General features: G+C 45.5%; 2 protein-coding genes across 7 annotated transcripts in view; one reads left to right on the plus strand and one right to left on the minus strand.

Annotated features, from left to right (window-relative positions):
- Window positions 1-2,697: 2,697 nt before the first annotated feature.
- LOC105560797 lies at window positions 2,698-6,726 on the plus strand. Of its 3 annotated transcripts, none has more exons than XM_012010219.1 (11): window positions 2,698-2,800; window positions 2,898-3,068; window positions 3,838-4,137; window positions 4,284-4,397; window positions 4,484-4,728; window positions 4,803-5,032; window positions 5,106-5,381; window positions 5,444-5,629; window positions 5,693-5,934; window positions 6,012-6,326; window positions 6,385-6,726. In XM_012010219.1, the coding sequence occupies exons 4-11, from the start codon at window positions 4,315-4,317 to the stop codon at window positions 6,503-6,505; spliced, it is 1,698 nt and encodes a 565-aa protein (XP_011865609.1). In that variant the 5' UTR covers window positions 2,698-2,800; window positions 2,898-3,068; window positions 3,838-4,137; window positions 4,284-4,314; the 3' UTR covers window positions 6,506-6,726. The 3 variants fall into 3 exon arrangements, with proteins under 3 accessions (XP_011865609.1, XP_011865607.1, XP_011865608.1); XM_012010217.1 differs by having other exon boundaries at window positions 2,699-2,800; window positions 4,258-4,397; XM_012010218.1 differs by lacking the exon at window positions 3,838-4,137 and having other exon boundaries at window positions 2,699-2,800; window positions 4,258-4,397.
- Window positions 6,727-8,942: 2,216 nt separating this feature from the next.
- The window catches only part of LOC105560798 (elongation of very long chain fatty acids protein AAEL008004), a 57,458-nt gene continuing 47,254 nt past the window's right edge, over window positions 8,943-19,146 (minus strand). For 2 of the 4 annotated variants that reach the window (XM_012010221.1, XM_012010220.1), the window contains exons 2-7: window positions 18,565-18,713; window positions 14,523-14,713; window positions 12,778-12,861; window positions 11,612-11,668; window positions 11,438-11,543; window positions 8,943-10,624 (exon numbers count right to left, since the gene is read on the minus strand). In XM_012010221.1, coding sequence (XP_011865611.1) covers window positions 10,077-10,624; window positions 11,438-11,543; window positions 11,612-11,668; window positions 12,778-12,861; window positions 14,523-14,713; window positions 18,565-18,622 — 1,044 coding nt within the window. In that variant the 5' untranslated portion in view covers window positions 18,623-18,713 and the 3' untranslated portion in view covers window positions 8,943-10,076. Of the gene's footprint in view, window positions 10,625-11,437; window positions 11,544-11,611; window positions 11,669-12,777; window positions 12,862-13,586; window positions 13,668-14,522; window positions 14,714-18,564; window positions 18,714-19,146 lie in introns of all 4 variants that reach the window. The other 2 variants (XM_012010223.1, XM_012010222.1) reach the window with 2 other exon arrangements.

The following is a 19,146-nucleotide window of genomic DNA, read 5'->3' on the forward strand; positions in this document are numbered from 1 at the left end:
CGCTTCTATACCTAAAGCTAATCCTACTTACAGCTTATCCAAGGGAGTAGTATAAAGTGTAAAAGGTTTACACTTTGGTTGGTTTCCAATCGTACCAAAGTACAACTACAGTGTACCTTTTACACTTTATACTACTTCCTCGGATAAGCTGTAAGTAGGATTAGCTTTAGGTATAGAAGCGAGTATCGGATGAGCCACAAGTAGGATCATCCCTAGGTGTAGAATGGGCATATGATGCGCGCGCGATTAGGATTTAATGTTATCATTCTCGCACATATCCGAGAGTATTGTATGTATAAAGAGTAACCCACCCGAATTTGTACAAATAAATAAGCAATACAAGAGTGGCCAATATGGACCACTTACGTCGTATCCAGGTCTTCTTTCGTTGGGCCAGATTGGACATACCTTTCGTTGCTCCTGGCCATACAGTCTGGTCATTCTGACCAGAGATCAGGAAGGAAGAAAACTCCTTCCATAGTCGGTGTGTTATCGTCACCGACAGATGTTATACGTACGATTTGAATTATACGCGAGCGTCGATCGTACGGAAAAATGCGCGACTACGAGAAGTTAATTAAAAAAGAATCGTAAGTCGAAAAAATTTACCGCACAAAACTAATTAAATGTATTTCTGCTTCCGTTATTTACTCGAGAGTACTGACCGTCTCTCCGTGACTCGATCTTTGAATCCAGAATTCAAGTCTATACACAGAAACCACTTTACTTCTCGCGTTATATTCATTTTAATTATAGTCCGCGATAAATTAACAATTTTCTAATATGGATGGATGAAATTTAAAAAGTGCTAATATCATGGAAACGTTTTTAAAGACCGATCGCGAGACTCGAACGCGAAAACCGATCGCGGATGTATGAAGATGCGTATGACTGCGCATGTTGTTCATGCGACACGCATCTCGAAAGTGTCGCGAAATACACCAAATAAATGACGTGAGATCCAGAATTAAAGAACTTTCTCTCATGACAGAGAGTAACATTGTAATTCATAGAGAGTGACGTTGTAATTGAATTTTACAGGTAACCAATAACTGCCAATAATGTATAATAATCATTTGAAATGTCAGGACAAAACATTTCGAATCTCAGGTCACATTATTTTAAATAAAGAAATAAATCTTTACTTCACATGCCAATATATTGATAAAAAATGGATAGGTTACAAGTTTAGCTCCGTTTTACGTTTTACACTCCCGTTTACAAGATTAGCTCGACGAATACGTCAAGAAATCATTCGCTCTATTCGCGTAATTTTTGCGATGTGAAATTATATTGTAATCTATCCAGGTAACGAATCTACAGAATGCACCTACGATCTACGTTCTACAGTCTATGATCTACGAACTACGGTCTACGAGATCGTAGATTCGTTACCTGAGTAAAACAACTTAGCACTCACCGGCCCCGACGCGCAGCAGCGGAGTTGACTACGTTGAATCTGTAAAAGACAAGTGCAGAATTCATATTAAAGTAGCGTTCAGGAAAAGTTAATATTTCAAAATATAATTCTTATGCGAAACGAACTTTTTCGTTTACATGATTGTCACGCGAGGGATTTTCCGCAAAAGATCTTGGCGAGAATAAAATTTGAGGAAACGTTCAATTACTTTTTCACTTCTAATTAATATTTCAAAATATAATTCTTATGCGAATCGAACTTTTTCGGTTAGATGTTCACATGACGCGAGAGATTTTCCGCGAAAGATCTTGACGAGAATAAAATTTGAGGAAGCTTTAAATTACGTTTCGATCTCTAATTAATATCTCAAAATTGTGGAATTATAAAACAAACCGGAAAAATATTGATTTTACACAAAATAAAGAACAACATTTACCATAAAGTTGCTCCGCCGGCGCCAGATGCCTTCCCCAGGCCACCTCATCCTCTCAGATTATCCTCCAGGACACTCGCGAGAACACACGAATCGTTGGCGCGACTTTACACTCCCGTTTACAAAGTCGATGTTCCGTCAAGTTCGCCTCCACTTCGAGTCGGCGAATTTTATAGTCCAAAAACTGCCAAGTCTCAAAAGTGTGGCCGTCGACAGGAACAGACAATTGACAGACGCTTGCTCAAGTGGGCTTTGAAAAGTCCTTAACTCGATATCTTATATGGTACAAACGGCACTCCCGAACGCGACGCGACACGACGAACCGCCGCGCGCGGTTGCGATTCGTTTAAGCCTCGTCTACATAGAAGTCGAAAGTCGTAGTCGTAAGAATAGTGGACTATGATTGGTTAATTCTTATGTGTCCAATTGAATTGACCAATTACAGGCGATTATTCTTACGACTGCGACTCCGCGACTCTCATTGTAGACCCCGCATTAAATAGGCGACTTCTACTTGGAATTACGCGTGTTATTCGTCTCGGCACATCACCGTAGAAATCAACGGGTCGCGACAACTACTTAAACGCGATAATTCACGTACGAGACGGTCGGGATTCTCGTAGGAAATGATCCGCGACGCGAAAACACGCGGTACGTCCGCCTCGCGCGACCGATCGAGACCGACTGATTCGGCACAATGGAATGTTAAACTGTTTTTCACCGAGGTGTTTTTACGGGCGCTACGTCATTTCTCCGAACCGACGCTCGGCGACCGAGTTGTTTACGAATTTCGCTCTGGCCCATGACGCTATGTTTTTCTTGGAATCCGCGCTCGTTTTTTCGGCCGAGGTGTTCATTCACGCGGCGACAGTCTAACGAGTCGGTTGTGTCCGCGCCGTTCCGTATATCGTATTACCCTTGGTCCACAATCTTGCTTTAAGTAAGCTGTAAGTCTTAAACCGTAAGAAATTAACCAATCACAGGTGAGAGTGAGGGGAATAAATGCCTATGATTGGTTAATTTCTTACGGCTTAAGGCTTACAGCTTATTTAAAGCAAGATTGTGGACCAGGGGTTATTCTTTCTTAATACGCGTTCATGACAAGTGCGGGAAGTAACCGCGATCGCTCTCCGCGATTAATCAGTGATCAATATCGCCGTGTCGTCGCTGAATCCTCCAGATTTACCATCGATGCTCAGTTAACCGGCGAGACAGGTATGTTGCGTGATTCACACCTGAGATTTATAAGTCCAATTAAGAATCAAAGCGCTAGCTGACTTAAAATTACTCCTTCGTTGCGATAATGGACGATAATTGTCTCTTTAATCGACGCTCGTGTTCGGATCGCATCTCGTATCGTCGCATCGAATCTCTCGTCGCTTCGAGTAAAAGTTGTTAACTGTTTCTAAATTAAACACACGAAGTAATACACGAAATATTAAAGTCGGAATGCCGATCTTTGAGTCGAATACCGTCGCAATACATTTAATTGAGAAATTAAATATCAATTAATCTTATCCGTGCTTAATTATATAACTGTAACATTTACTCATCGATAGTTTAAATGTGACATTTCTACATCGATTTCCGTTGATTAAAATTTACCTAACCATCGGATTAAAATTTACAAGGAATATACCGAGTGCAAATAAATTGATTCGATCGTACATCTTTTGTGTTTCCTTAATTTTCTTTCGCGTGTGATTAATGCTGAGGTGTTATACAAAGTGCCGCGAAGTCTCGTCAGTCATTCCACAATTTGGTCAATTATGTCGCAGAGATTTGAACTCATATAAGATTGATTAGTGCCCATCTACATAGAGATTTAAACTTAAGTCTTAAGAAATTGACTAATCACAGTCGCGTATTCCACTCATACTTGGCCGCGATTGGTCAGTTTCTTAAAGTCCCGTTCTCAGATTCTCTCTGGCCGATATACAATAAATCTGGGGAAATTTCACGTTCGCGTGACTTTCGGCTTTAGCCAACTGGCAACACTGACCTGCACCTGCCCCGCACTCGAGCCCTGTCGTCCTCTCTCTCTCTCTCACCAACGCCCGAACGTACGCGCGTCTCGCTCCGAGTGGCAGAGGCGAGTGCAAGAGAAACAAACGGACTCGACAACGAGACGAATTCAAATACGAGCACAAGAGGGAGGACAACGCGCTCTCCCTCTTTATGTTTACGAGAGCTGTCGGCTGGAAGACTGACCGGTGTAAATAATATCCTCCGTGACGTTCACACGACGGATTTGGTGAATTGTCGCAAATAAAGAACTTACTCCGTACGCATTTGTATTTTTTCGGGGGTCAATATGTATATATATATATCTGCTTGACGTTTTACCTTCTACTTTTGCTCGTCTAGTTTAAATATCTTCATTTATAGTGCCCCTTGCTTTCAGGTAAAAGCATATTGCAACATTTGCAGATCCAGCGCGTTTTCCAGTGGCGGAATCGTCATGAGAGAGAGTGCAAATAATTTCACGTGGACTCGCCAGCTCGAGTGTCCGCCGACAGTGTACAATGATTCAGTGAGGAAAATGTTAGTCATTGACCCCCACTCATTTACCGGAGCTCTCTGTCTTAAAGTCTGTATTATCTTCATGCCTAATCTTTCCCTTTCGTCAGATTGTGCAAGGGCGTACTGGAGCTACTCTGGGAGGTCATTTCCAACTCTGCGTTCCCTGTGGCTGAGGCGTGCGAGATAAGGAAGGGCCTTCTGCTGTACAAACTGAAACATGTGTTGAAGGACGCTAAAATTTCGTCCGTGAGGAATTTGAATCAGTTGAGGCTCAAAAGCGACGCACTGGAACAGCAGATATCCGCGCTGGAAGAGGAATACGAGGAGCAGGACTATACTGTCAGGCAAAAAGGTAAGGTTTTAAAAGCTTGCGTTACTCCCGGGGGTGTTTCGCTGCGGTTTCCATAAGCTTCGTGAAATTGTCAGTGCACCATTTGAAGAATGTGAAGAGCAAGCGGTCGACGACCGGCACGAGGAAGGATATGCTCAAACTGAAGTGTAGCGAGACCAGCAAGCAGATGAAGGACTACAACGACATGAGGCGAGTGTACCAGCATTTAATGCCAAACGCTTCCAAGGACGTGGATCAGCAGAGACTGAGGCAGGCCCTGGACGTCGTAACGAACCTGCGCCGTTCAGCCGCAGATAGGAAACAAGCAAGTCTTTTTTTTTTTTAAGGATACGAACCTTGGCTTATAAAATAATACCCGTGGCATTTTTTAACAACAGATCTGGACAAAGATGTCGAGTACTCTCGGTGGTATCGACGTACACACACTGTGGACGCACTTGTGTCAAGCGCTGTCGCAAGATGTTGACACGTTAAAGAAACTGGAGGCCGAGAGCGACCAGCTCGTCGGTACGAGCGTAGTCGGCGAAAACAAGGACATTGGTATCGCGAGAGCGTGTGGCCAGCACATAGCCATGGCTTCGAAATCCATTCTGTCTAGTACTAAAGCTAACATGTGCCAAGAACATTTAGTAGAGTTCATCCATCTGATAGAGGTAACGTGAATGGATGTCGAGTTGCAAGAAAGCGTGAGATTAATGCGCACGTCGTTTTGCAGTCGTTGTCTAACGAAGACATGAGTGTGTGGCTGGCTTTGAAATTGGAAGTGAGAAAGTTGGACACCAACCAGGCGTACCTGCAAAGCGAGATTCGGAAATTGAAGGGCATCATCCAGGAGAACGCCTCGCACAATCACGACTTGGCTCGATTGAAGTCCGACATAGAGACGATTGACGCGCAGACGGTTCGTATCGGCACACTCTACACTCTGCTAATATCACTCACGCTAATATCGAGCACATTGCAGGAGAAATATATCAAGGACATTCAGCAATCCATAGCAATTTTGAACTCTATGCCGACGCTGGTATTTAACCAGAAGGAGAAGCTGCATTGTGAACTGCAGAAGATAGTCGCGCTGCAGGCCGACAATTACGACGCGAGTTGCGTGAACAAGCCGTTGAACATCGAACTGGATATATTTCACAACACCTTGGATCTCGGTGCTTTACGGAGCGTAATGTTGAAGGGAGATGTGGGACTGTACAGGTTGGTAAAAGTTACCCGCGTTAAATTTCACGTCAACACCTTAGGGCTATCACATAACGGACAAATTTTGCACGCAGACACGCAGCCCGTGGTCTCGACAATGTCTCCATCGCCGCAGTCAATCCGCAATGCAAGAGGATCAAGCCTCACTTCCCAATAATACAAATACCGATGTACGCCCTCATAGAATGCTATAGAAACGCGATTACCAATATAGTTTACACGAAGCTACATTGCTCGCCGTCAACTGACGAGCCCGAGTGCGCGGTCAAGTTGGTGCCGTCGCGAGAAAAGTGCAATTACAATAGTCTGGAGCTGCTGAATCTCGCTAAGGACGTTTGCGATCAGGCGCGCGAGGAGATCAAGCGCTCCAATGTTATCCTGAGTGCTTGGTAAGTTAGTCTGTCGAGATCCGACGTTGCGGTTATTTTAACATTAAGCATATTTCAGGACGAACCAAGATGTGCAAGAAGCAATGGCGCTCGACGAAACGACCGTGGACGGCGTGTCCTTTAAGGATTGGCTGCAGCGTTACACTTTATTATTGTACATGATACAGAATAGCAAATGATCCACACATTGTGGTCCTTCGCCGTGTATCTGTGTACGATATTGTTATATGCCCGAAGAATGTTGGCGTGTATATATTATATACTTTTCTACCGCAGGGGCAATGGCTCAGAAGTACACGGGCATAGTAAATAGACTTATATTTCTCGCAAAAATACATCACGTAATACACGTTAACCAATCGTATGATTAATAAATTTCGGTTACAGTACGACGTAAAAATTCTCTCGATGTAAGAGCACTTGAAATTTTTCACATATCGCTACCTACCGAGATTGGCGGCGCACGCCCGTAATTCGCTTTTGGCACCCCACCTCGGCGAGCCACTTGCAACAAAACAACTTCAAGCTCTCGGCCGAGTGGAAGAAAAGATTCGTTGGATTGTACGCGTATTTCCTTCGTACCATACGCGCGCGCATCTCATTGCTTTTGTTTATCGCCTCAGCGATCGTACACTGATGGACGCCTAACAAAGATCAGCCGTGCCTGACAAACAATTGACGCCTCCAATTTCTTGAGCTGAATTCGCGGAATTCCGAATGTTTTCTCTGTACAGCTTTCACGAACACTCACGTATGGTACACGATGTCGATTATTGCAGATCACGCACGTGACAGATCGCAGTCGAAGGGCTCGTCACCAGTGCGGCTCGAGTTGGATTCTCTCGACACAATCGTTTCTCTTCCATCATCGAGCATACGAAGGTATATATTCTTCGTCTGTCGCTTACGAGCGGTGGAAATTTGGAAACGAGCTCTTCAATTACTCTTGCTGTAATCTACATTACTCGAACCTTGAGCAAGACTCAAGAACGTTCAAGTGAGAAGGGCAGTAGTCGGATCGGGGTCCCAACAAGTCGAAAATTCAAGGCGCCCTTTGGACTTTTCTTTTTTCCTTATGTACGTAGCCGCGTCTATAAGGATTATGCACCTCAACGTGCGATTTTATTCATACAGCTTCCGCTTCTTATACATATGCACATGTGGATTTATATAAATTAGCCCTTAAACTTGATCTTTTTTTTTTTTAAACTTTTAGTCGCCTCGAAGTGTGGCACGACCGTCGCACTCCTCGGACTCTTCTTTAGTAGTATATAAAACTAGCCTACCTATGTACAAGACGCTATGTATTACATACAAAACGCATGCGAAGCGAGCGAAATGGATAACGTTCCGGCCGTCCGGTTCATATCGGCTTCCGGGAAAATATAAACGCTCGGCAGTACTTAATAATCAGTACGATAATCAGTAATAGACAGCGATTAAGAGCAGGAAATTAAAAAGGAAACGTATGTACATAATTGTTTTCTTTCCGTCCGCAATTTTGCAAAGTAAGTATCGAGTCCTCTTTAATTCATTCATCTTTTGTCACTTTAAACTTTGAACTTATTCGATCTCGAATAATAACATCCCGTTCATTCAATTCCGTCGATCCGAGACTTTCCTCAGTTCGGCTGCCGAGCGGAGGAAAATTCCCAATGGTGCACTCTCTCGACCGAGGGCGCGAACGACTCGCGAACGCGAAACTCGCGCGCTTCGCGCGCGCGTTTACACGCGTTTAAATAGTACAACCGAGACGGCGAGGCGAGCGTCCGCGACGAGCATCGGCACATCCGCAGTGTTGGAAGGCGTCGCGACGCCGGGACCGAACGTGGGCGCGCGAAGGAGAAGGGAAGGATGGTCGAGAGTCCCTCTCGCGAGTCGACGAGTACGCACGATCACAGAGGTCGGTTACTGGCATTTCGAACCGATGCTTTTGAGCTTTTTAAGTATTGAGCAAAAGGCACGCCTGTCTTCCCAAGGCACACCGGCGCAAATCGTGTCTTCCCTGCTCCCGCATGAACGTTTGATACCTGGACGATCGACACCTTCGCGAATCAATTTGAAAAAAAATAGACCTAGACGGCTCGTTAAACTGACTCGACGGACCGTTTCAACATTTTTTCACGTTCTATATATAATCTATATAGATAATACATAAAATTACATACATAAAATTACAATTCTGAGACCCCGGTTTTAACTGTTAACCAGAGATCAGTCGATTCTCTGTCTCTTCTTAGATCATAAAATAGAAAAAGATAGAGAGTCGACTTAACTTCTGGTTAACCGGAAAATGAAAAACCGGGCCTAAAACTCTTATATTTTCTAGAAGAATCGAGAAATGTCGACAATAATGTGCGCGGTTTTACGAGGCCGATCATCTGCTCAAAGATCGCGATCTCCGTCTGACTTTCCTTCGATTCTGGCTGTTCCCTCGTGCTTTTATATAATCGAGAGATTTCGCGGCATTTCAAAGTCCGTAATCCCGACCGGCTAAGGTCGCCACACGTGCCTCCACGCGACGGCGAGTCGTAGTACAAACGAAAAAATTCCTCGATTAATTACGCGGCGATGTCCAAATTGCTATCATAATTTCTACTTAATTTTTTTTCTTTATGCAATGCCGCGCCGCCGGCCGGTGAGTCGGCAATTTTTTTCGAGACCGGTGGGAAACGCGCGATCGCGCCGAAGCCTTGACGGAGATTATTTTTGTCGAAGCGACGGGAACACCGGCCGCGTCGCGCGCGCGCGCTGAGAACGAAATCGATTTATCCCAAGTAGTTCCAAACTGCGAAAGCGGCGAATAAGGAATTTCATCAAGGTGTTTCATTCACCACGGGCTACCCGGTTTCCGGAAGGATAATTTATGTCGCATTTCAGACCGGTTCTTCCCCGAGCTCTACCTCCCGATCTTCCCCCTGACTACCCGCGATTTTGTCAGCGATTATTAATTGCTCTCAATGCGCTGAAGCAACCCATACAGCACAAGAACGTCCAGCAACGTTGCAGCAACATTGCAATGTTGCTGCAATGTTACTGGACATTCTTATGCTGTATGGGAATTAATAAGATACGACGGTTAACCGGGTGTTACGAAAATAATTAAGAAAAGGGTAATATATGCCACGCAAATGTCACGGACCGTCTTAAAAATTCCCAGAGATTACACCTTGCAATTTGACCTACACCATTTGCAGGAATGACTCTCGTTTCTTTCACGATCGCGCAAAATGAACCGGCCCAACAAGAACTGTTTGCTCCGCGAGTGGCGTAAATTATCGTAGAGGCCACCGAATACCGCGCACAATTATTTATGTGCGAGCGTTTCGTCACCCGATTCAAACGACTCGTTACTCTCTGGTATCGTCTACGACCGCGGGAGCAGCAGGGACACGATCCGCCCGAGCATCCTTCTGCGTCAGTCACCGGATTACGGTCGCGCTCGTCAAGTATCGTACCGTCAATGAGGTGCATCGACGTACGACATACACCGCGAGCCGAATACGTGCGACGTAATTTTGCGCTCTTTTTCTTTTTCGATAGAAAAGATGCGTCGACCTCGGCGGGGCCTTCAACCCTTCGTGCTTAGGTAATGCGGCAAATTAAAGGTAAAGGGAGAGAGATGGGGGGAGAGAGGGAGAAAGAGACAGAGGGGTGAAGGCCCGCGAATCCTTCGGCGATTCCGCGGAGGAAAAAGAAAAAGACGTCGTGGCGAGAGAAGATCGACTAGGCTATGCGCTCGCTCGAGGGTCACTCGACTTTCGTTGCAAACGATTTTCGGAGATTGAGCTCCGTCGCTAGGCTTTCGCCTTTCACGTAATAATCGGCGGCATCCCTCCTCCTGGGCGAGGAGCCGTTCGCGACGCCGTTCGCGACGCCGTTCGTGACGCCGTTCGCGGTTCCGTTCGCGGCGCCGTTCGCGACGCCGTTCGCGACGCCGTTCGCGTGCTTGGCCTTCGATTGATGACAATCGCCCTTGAGAACGCCGTTCATCAGCGACTTCCAGGGTTTCTTCTGCTGGTAGCTCTGCTGGTAGAACTCCTTGAACAGGAAGAGGAACATGACGGCATGCAGGCCGATCCACCAGACGAACGCCTTCGGGTAGTCGCACTCGATGAAGAGCAACTGGAAAGCGTGGACCATGATGGCGATGAACTGCAGCATCTGGAAGGCAGTCAGGTACTTCTTCCACCAGAGATACGGCTGGACCTTTGGACCCATCGCCGCCAGAAGGTAATAGGTGTACATCACGACGTGGACGAAGGTGTTTAACAAACCGAAGAAGGTCGAGTGGCCACCTGGAAGATTGACCAAAGGAAATTAGCATGAGATTGTTCGCTCGTTTCCGATCGTCGAGGGTTTGACGTAAAAAACAAACCGACATATACCGCGTTCTCCGAACTACTTGCGAATAAATCATTTCGCAAAATAGGATCTGAGTCGTCGGCAGTGTTAATTATATAGAAGTTGTTCCCGCACTGAGAAAAATTTCCATCGGACAAACCAATTAAATAGCGTTTCCGATGGTTAATTTTTCCGATTACGTGTTCCGATTTAATTATGGATACATCCGATGAAATTTATCCGATGAAATGCAGTTACCGATGAAATTTGATTGGAAAACCGATCATATTTTTCATCGGATATGCAATTTAATTGGATATATCCGTTTGTTATTATGTAATTGGATTATCCGATTATATTTAATCGGTCATTTTTCTCAGTGCGATAATCGAAGATTTGTATCTTTCAGCTAATAGTTGCGGAAATCGACACGTGTTCGCGTTGTAATCGAAAGGATTGTTTCCAGGTTCCCGAAAAGGATTTCTTATCGAGAAGGACGCATATTTAATTTTCAAATGCGCAGAGCGAGGGCTGCGAAATGCGATGGAATGCATGTGAGAGAGTGAGAAGAGCAACTTTCTTCGCGATCGCTCAAGAAATGCTCACCGTTTTTTCACAATCGATCCAAGGAAAGGTTTAAGCCGGAGTGGGGCGAGCGATTGCCCTCGCGACATTGACACGCATTAATTTTGCAAAATCGACCGAGTTTCTGCAACTTTCAAATTCATACCTGTCCACGGATTGCATAAACAATTCGTTTCGCCTACCTGGCGTGAACTTGACCCCGAACCAGACCGACATGGGCATGCAGCCGTGGTGGATCACATGCAGCGTGGACACATGATTATTCTTCTTTCTTAGCACGAAAAAGATCTGGAAGAGGAAATGCGATTAGACACGCGCATACGTCGCCCCGGAACGCACCGAATCGCCGTACGTACCGTGTCCATGAATTCGGTAAATTTCGAGAAGTAATACCACCAGCTTGCGTGGACCATCTGCGATTTCGAAATATCGATTAGGAAAAAAAGCCTTTACAATCGCCCCTTCAATCGAGTCGATTTTACGTATACGAAATTGTCTTTGACTGTGTACTCTACTCGAAACATTTTATCCTTAAACTCTTACATTCCTGTCGAAGCTCAGGACTCTTGCTTTCGATTTCTGTTACACACTTAAACAGTTTTAAATACATTGCAATTACAAATAAATTGAAAGTTAGTCCTGTTTCAACAAAGAGAGAAAGAAGAAGAGGGCGGGAGAGGGAGAGTGAGAGAGAAAGACAGACAGAGAGAGAGAAGTGAGGAATGTGCATGTTGCATTAAAAGTGAGTTCACTCAAGTGGATAAGTATCTTGATGACGTAAACAGGATGCAAAGGTAAGAAAATTAACACATTCGACAGGTGTTTTTTTGAATATCAGTTCCGACAGGAGTGCATACCAAAAGCGTTTCGCGGGAAGCACACACCGATCTGTGTCACGATGGTGTGTGCTCGAGACGAGGAGTGTCGTGGAAATCGTCATTGACTTCGCAGTGCGTCACAGTACGTATGAATGCGATGGCAGAAATTGATGCGACGCGATAGCGCATAAATGAGAGAGTCTACGTAGCTTGACGGTTCGTTACCGTTTTTAAGACGTAGTGATACATGGTGCAGTGTTACATGGCGTTAATCGTACAGGCCGCTAACTACAGTTAGAGTCGTTCTATCGCGAGCTCTAAGGACTACGTACTAAGCCCGCGGCTCTACGCACTACGCCACCTTCAGCTCTTCTCTTAGCGTATGAATGTATGAACGATCGTGTGTACAGAACCGGTCACATCATCGAGCTGCAAAAAACCCGTAGGCTCTTGGAACAATTGTTCGACCGGTAATAGCTATTGCTTTATAGCGAGACAAATATTCCGAGAATCGAGCACTAACGATGTTCAATCCAGCACGTTCAGCATCGTCCAGACCGTACAAATCGTATTTTGCTCATTCGGTTAAACTTGGAGTTAATTGACCGGTTTTGTGAAGCAAGGTTTCATAAAGTTAGACAAACGCGCACAGCGAGAGCTGAAATGATAAGGATAACTCTGCTTAAGCACAAAAGATCACCCACCCTCAACACTTCAGGCTTGTCGCTGTAGTTTACGGGTTGACATCTTAGAGAATAGTCTCCAGTCAGCCATCCGGACATCCCTATCTGCAACCACATTCGCCCAGAGGCCATTCGCCGTCGGTCAATGAAGTGATACAGAAAATAGATGCAATACAGTGCAGCTGTATATTGCGTACAAGCTTATCAACTACTTTTGCGTAAAGAGATATGTGTCGAATTTTCCGCGGACGTCGCGCCTCGCACCATCAACGGGAAAGGGAGTCGCAGTCGGCAGAAAGAAAGGGGGATGCTTCGGTCCGCGAAGGAAACGCGGGAAGAAGTGGGGTTTAGAATCGAGAAGCCTCCAGTCACAAATGACAAAACCGGTGGAGACTGAGAAGAGCGCGATTCCACGACCGCGACTCTTCCCCGATGGGGGTGCGACGCTCGCGTTCAACGCTCAGCCGATTAACGCCCGACTTCTCCACCGAAAGTCGAGATACCGGATACCGAAGCGGAGAAAGATCGGATCGAGGCGCTCGAGGTACATGCCAGGTATACTCTAGATGCGAGATGAAGAGGAAAGCGTAAGCTCTTCGGTGCCTAAATCGCCTCCGTGCTATTTACCCCCTGCAGCAAGCCTCCGCTCCGGGAAAGGAACGGCCAATCTACAAAAATAATGGGTTCATAGATGAGCTTCTTTCGTCTGTGACACCAGCAGTCTCGATGCGGTTCGGTGACAGATAATTTCTGTTGCAATTGTCGTCTCGTTGAGGTAGTCGGAAGGCAGTTGAACGGTCCGGCTAGGATTGGACCCTAGGGTTACTTACCCTGATCGCGGTGGGGCTGTTGGAATAATCCACCGGCTGGCAGCGGAAGCTATATTGGCTCCACCATCCGCCCATCAGACACTGTGTTGCGAAAGAAACGTACAATCGTGCTTCGCACATCTTTGCCGTTGGTGCGTTTCCGTGGCGCGAGATCGGTCGAGTAACAAAACGCATTCTCGTCGCCACGAGGCGCAGGAGTAATAAATCGGATTACATATTAAGCAAATATCTCGCCGGTAAGGAAACGACCTCGGCATTGTAACGTAACGATATGGCATTTGCAAATACCGAGAATCGCGCCTAAAGAGCCGCGGGGCCCTCGATTGTTCCCCCTTTTCGCAATCGCGAGACGTAAACTCAGCCGGGGGAATGCACCAACGGCAAACGTGTTCGTTTGCAATGTAATCGAAACGTAATCGCGACTGTTAAGATAGAAAGTTTTCGTCGGACCGTCGCTACGCGTTCCGGTGGTTGCCAGCGGTAAAATCGTGGAATTGTCAGATCGCGCAACTGTAAATAGCAACGTACCGTACGCCCAGACTATTATCATCCGTTTTCGACCGTGTCGCGACGAATGCCGTGCCGGCAAACCGAGCGTGAGCCCCGGTGACGAGTTCGAGAGGCGATTTGGGATTAGCTAATGAATCCACGGATAAAAAATCTCTTCGAAATTGTTCTCCGAAAAGAGAAGCGAGGAACATCCAAACGTTCGTCGAACATTTGTTACAAGCTACGCTCTGAAATTCCGCAACGTTGGATTACAAGAAGAACAAAATATCCGCTTCGATTAACGATCGGTGAGTCGAGCTGAAATGAAATATGAACGCAATGCGACTTTTTTCCCCTGTAAAAAATTTCTTTCGGATATCTGATTCATCGGACGCTGGACGGTCGACGTCGCGAGAGAGGAGGAGGGGCGGCGGACAGGTTTCTCACCTCGTAGAAGAGCCATGCGGAAAAAATCACTTGGAACAGGTTGTAGGCTACCAAGGTGTCTTTAAGCTGGAAGGGTTTGCGATTCTCCATGATCTTCGGTCCGAGCACCTTGACGACGTAGACGTAGCTCAGGCAGATGAACAACGTGGGGAAAGGTGAGCTCATCAGTAACCAATTGGTCGTCCTCGTGTCTGTGAAGGAACATCAAAGCGATTCCCGCGTGAGTAACCTCGAAGCCTCATTATTTTTTTTCGAAAGGACCGCAGACTCTGGCGATGCATTTATTCGTCGGATTCGTTTTTTTTTTCAGCCTTCTCGACTGAACGAACTGACGAAAGATAAAGCAAAATTGTTGGATTACGATATATTAATGTGTGAGAAACCGGGTTGGGAAAGTTACTTCATAGAAGTATCTAGTTACAGCTACAGTTTTTTTCGCTAAAAATGTAACTGGTTACGGTTACAAGTTGCCAATTCTGAAAAGTAACGCGTTACTCAAAAAGTAATCGAATCGTTACTTTGCAGTTACTTTCTTGCAATGAAAATAAAACTATCAAATCTGCATTTGAATTGCAAAGCCTTGATAAAGGCGTTTACGCGCAACTGCAAGGCCTGACGCGATCTGCGGAGGTTTAAAATATAAGGGGATGCTGGAGTAGTTTTATTAGACTTTATTAGAAAATAAATTTTATTAGACTTCAAGCCTCAATGTTTTTTATATGAAAATGTTCTACTATACAGCCCACAGTTCGGTCTGGTATTATTTTGTACATAAATGCCAATAATGAGATTTACAAACGCAAAAGCTGCATGCGACTCTCTCGGTGAATCAAACCGCTCCAGCGTATCGTTAATGTAACTATATTAAATTAGTTACTAGTTATCGAAAAAAAAAGATGTAACTGGGTCAAGTTACAGTTACAGACGGAGAAAAAGTAACGACGTTAAGTTGCCAGAAAAGAGTAACCGTAACTGTAACAAGCAACGAGCTACTTCCCAACCCTGGTGAGCAATATATGTGCATGTAGAATCGTCGCCAAACGGTGTAATACGGCACGGTATAATTCGATTAATGCGAACCGATATCGAAGCTGCGCGGACTCAAACTTCCGTCGGTTCTTTCCAGAGACGCTCGCGACCGGTCGGGAACGACCTCGCCGCAAACAACAGACGCGGCATGCAACAATGCACAGGTGTATTAACGACCGCGAGCGGTTTCCTTCTTGCTCGTTCGCTCTTTCGCTCTCCCTCCCTCTCGCGTGCACAATTCAGCGTAATCCGGTGACCATGATTTAACGTCGGTAAAAATCGCTCGTCCTTCGCTTCGAGCAACCGCCTCTTAACGTCCTTTCAGGGATGCCTGACAGTCTCTGTTCTTTTTTCCGCCATATTCACGTCCTTCCAGGGTTCGATCACCCTCCCTTCGGGTTTCCCCCGAGTGCGGACGAGGATATAAATTAACGCCCGGGTATTCCCATGGGCGTGTCCCTTGAGATTCTCCGCTCCGACATGGCTCCGACGGACTCATCTACCCGCGCGTACCGGGAACGTGAATGCGTTTACCGAGCGTTATCGAATACAACAACGCTGTTTTGCGAAAGCAACTTTTTGTGTGCAAGTTAAATTACAAATTTAAAAAAGATCATTTGCACTCTGCGCATACACGAGTGTTTCCGCAAATGGAAAAATGGCAGTCAGTGGCAGTCATTTTAATTTAAAAAAAAGCGCACGTATAAAAAGTGCGTACATCAAGAATTGTGTTTACGCATACACGTTTCCTTCATTTTATACGCGGAGGCAAAGCACGTGCGTCTTCGCGAAAAGCTGGGAAGCCATCGTCGCGCAATTTGTCTCTTATCGAGCTCTCGGTGTAGCTCCACGTGTCTGCGTTATGCAATTAAATTATGAAAACAAAATCATTTACTACCTGCAAATACGCGTGTTTCCGGAAAAGAAAACTTAGCAAGCCATTATAGCAGTCACTTTAGTTAAAAAAAAAAACGTAGCATAAAAAATGTGTACCGAGAATCGTACGCGGTTTTCCTTCACTTTTTCACGCGGTAGCAAAACGCGCGTTGTCTTCGAGCGAAAAGCTGAGGAGTCATCCTCGCACAATCTTTCCTCCATCGCCCTCTTAGTATAATCCCCGTGTCTGCGTTATGCACAGATCGAGTAACTCGCACCTCCCGCATGCAAATCACCGGCGGAATGAATAATCGAGAACTCGCGGCACGTTAATGGCGCTAACGAAGCACTTTTAAATCCCGGCGTATACACGCGCGTATTTTCACGCTTATCGCGGCGGGGCGTTAATTGGCGTATCGGCGGACGCAGACCGTTCCCATTGACCGAACGCACGACCGAGAGATGAGCGCAATTAGATCGTTTAATCGCGACGTCAAGTTCGCCGTCGGATTCCTCTCGTCGAGTTGCGAAAAGGGGCGCCCGCGTTGCGACAAGCCGGCCGGCCGTCCGCACGGAATAAAGAATTACTCCACTTTACTCGCACGGCCCGACGACGTCGCGATTATCAAAGTGACATTTCGTTACCGCGCTCGAACTGGGACAGTGGTGGTCTCAAGGAAACAGAAACCTCTGTACAATCGCCCGCTCCACTTCGCGCGACGCGAGACCGGCGAGACCGCGGCGCGATAAAACGACATTGACAAATCGCGGCAAATTACCGCGCACGTATTTCGAGATTTTGCCCTGCGGTACGTACGTAAAGAGTGATAAGATACTCGTAGAAAGACGCCCGTTTCCCGTGACTTACTTCCCAGCGACTTGTACCTCGCGAGGAACGTTCGACGTACCAAATTTGGACCGCGCAAAACGTCGAATTTCGCTCGTCTTTCTCGAGACGAGGTACCTCTAGTTCGGGGAACTAACGGGAATTTATGTGCCGAGAGATTTTGACATGTGTAATTTCTTTCCGGAACTAGAAGCCGCGAAGTCTCGTAGTCGACTTATTAAAAAAAAAAACACTGACAACGAATTAAGGTAGTCATTTCGTAAAATCATTTATGTGAGAACTGTTGCAAATTTTTACAGTTTATTCCTTACATTAACGCGTGCAAAATAAGACTAATTGAATTAAAATTGACCGTCTCAAAGTTCGAGAAAAAAAGTTAAAGTTTGCTATGTTACGCGAAATATTACGTGTAAAACACGTTAAAGATATTACACGTAACAATATAATTCGTTGTAATATTATTACACGTGAAATATGATTTACACATATTATTGTGTGTTAAAATATTAATATTTGCGTTTGCAAGCGCGAATGATGGCGCATTTTATTTTTCTTAAGCTTAACGGTGAGTGAGATTCGTGTATGAGAAACAAATATGTTATAAAGTAAACCAGAACGAATAACGGGAAAAGAAATAAAAATTATTGATCGTTCCGTTTCAGCAATATAAAGAGTTAAAAACTGAAAAATGGGAAGAATTATGCAATAGACATGAGTGTAGCGCAAGAGATGTCGCGGCAGCGCCTCAAACTAGAATCTTTCGACTCTATTTTATGTATCAATCGTAAGTGTATTCTTTAGAACAACATTGCATCAAGATACATCATTGTAATAATTGAGTGCCGGTTCCTGTCCGGTGTAGACTTTTGGGCATTGCTGTCGCGAAGCAACTACCTTGAATGGCGCATGAACGTTCTACAATTCAAAAATAACTACGCTCCGCGCGAAGTTATCTAAGAACTCTTAAGGAAATAATGCACGACAACGGTATCACCGCCCGCTATTTACATTGTTCTCTCCCGCGCGTCAATTATGTAAATCCGAAGGACTCTAATACCGCGCGGCGTCCGTCTATCGCGGCGTCCAGCTCTCGAAATTATCGCGCGGCTACGTAATCGTCAATTATAACATGTCGGTGATACCACACTGGGTACCGCGCGGCAGTAGAAACACCCGAGTTTTCGTCACTGTTTGCCATACAAATCTAAATTACTTTCGAGATTCCGCAAAGGTATTTACCCCCCCCCCCCCTCTCCCCGCGCGCGCGCTTCGCCCGCCGTTAATAATTACCTGCGTGTTTGTCCAGCATGTCGTGGAACCGATCTATATACTGCATTATGATCGACATGTTGCGGCACCAGCTGCCCTCAGGTCTGCTTTAGATAGATCGGAGTGAGGTCCACCACGCGTCCTCGCACACAATCGTCTCCTCGGTCCTCCTAACCCGAAAAAAAAGGAAGAGATGGTTATCGGAGAAATCCAACGGTTCCTACAAACTGCGTAATGAGATTTGTGCCGCTAACAGTATAACTCCTTCCGTCCTGCTCCAAAACACCGCGTTCTTTTATTACTTCAGCTACATAATGGCAAGCTGATATATCCGACGAAATTGTATATCCGATGAAAAATGCGATCGGTTTTTCAATCAAATTCCATCGGTAATGCGTCGCATCGCATCGGGTACGTACGCAACTTAATCGGAAAAGATTGAGACGGGAAACTTATAGTCAACCCAAAACTGGCTAGTTATTTAATTAGTTTATTACACGACGTTTCGACCCTATTCTTTTGGATCCTTTTCGAATGATACTAAGTCAGTCATCGCCGTCGAATAAGACAGAGTCGAGTTATAAAATATATGTAGGGGAACCC

The sequence above is a fragment of the Vollenhovia emeryi genome, unplaced genomic scaffold (assembly GCF_000949405.1).
Source record: "Vollenhovia emeryi isolate VEMERY1.0 unplaced genomic scaffold, V.emery_V1.0 DF939221.1, whole genome shotgun sequence".
In the NCBI taxonomy this organism is placed as follows: Eukaryota; Metazoa; Arthropoda; class Insecta; order Hymenoptera; family Formicidae; genus Vollenhovia; species Vollenhovia emeryi.

Coding starts and splice junctions, on each gene's coding strand:
- LOC105560797 (XM_012010219.1), top strand. CDS start 4,315: ATGAGAGAGAGTGCAAATAATTTCACGTGGACTCGCCAGCTCGAGTGT. Junction 5,630..5,692: donor AGACGATTGACGCGCAGACG/GTTCGTATCGGC, acceptor AGCACATTGCAG/GAGAAATATATCAAGGACAT. Junction 6,327..6,384: donor AATGTTATCCTGAGTGCTTG/GTAAGTTAGTCT, acceptor AGCATATTTCAG/GACGAACCAAGATGTGCAAG.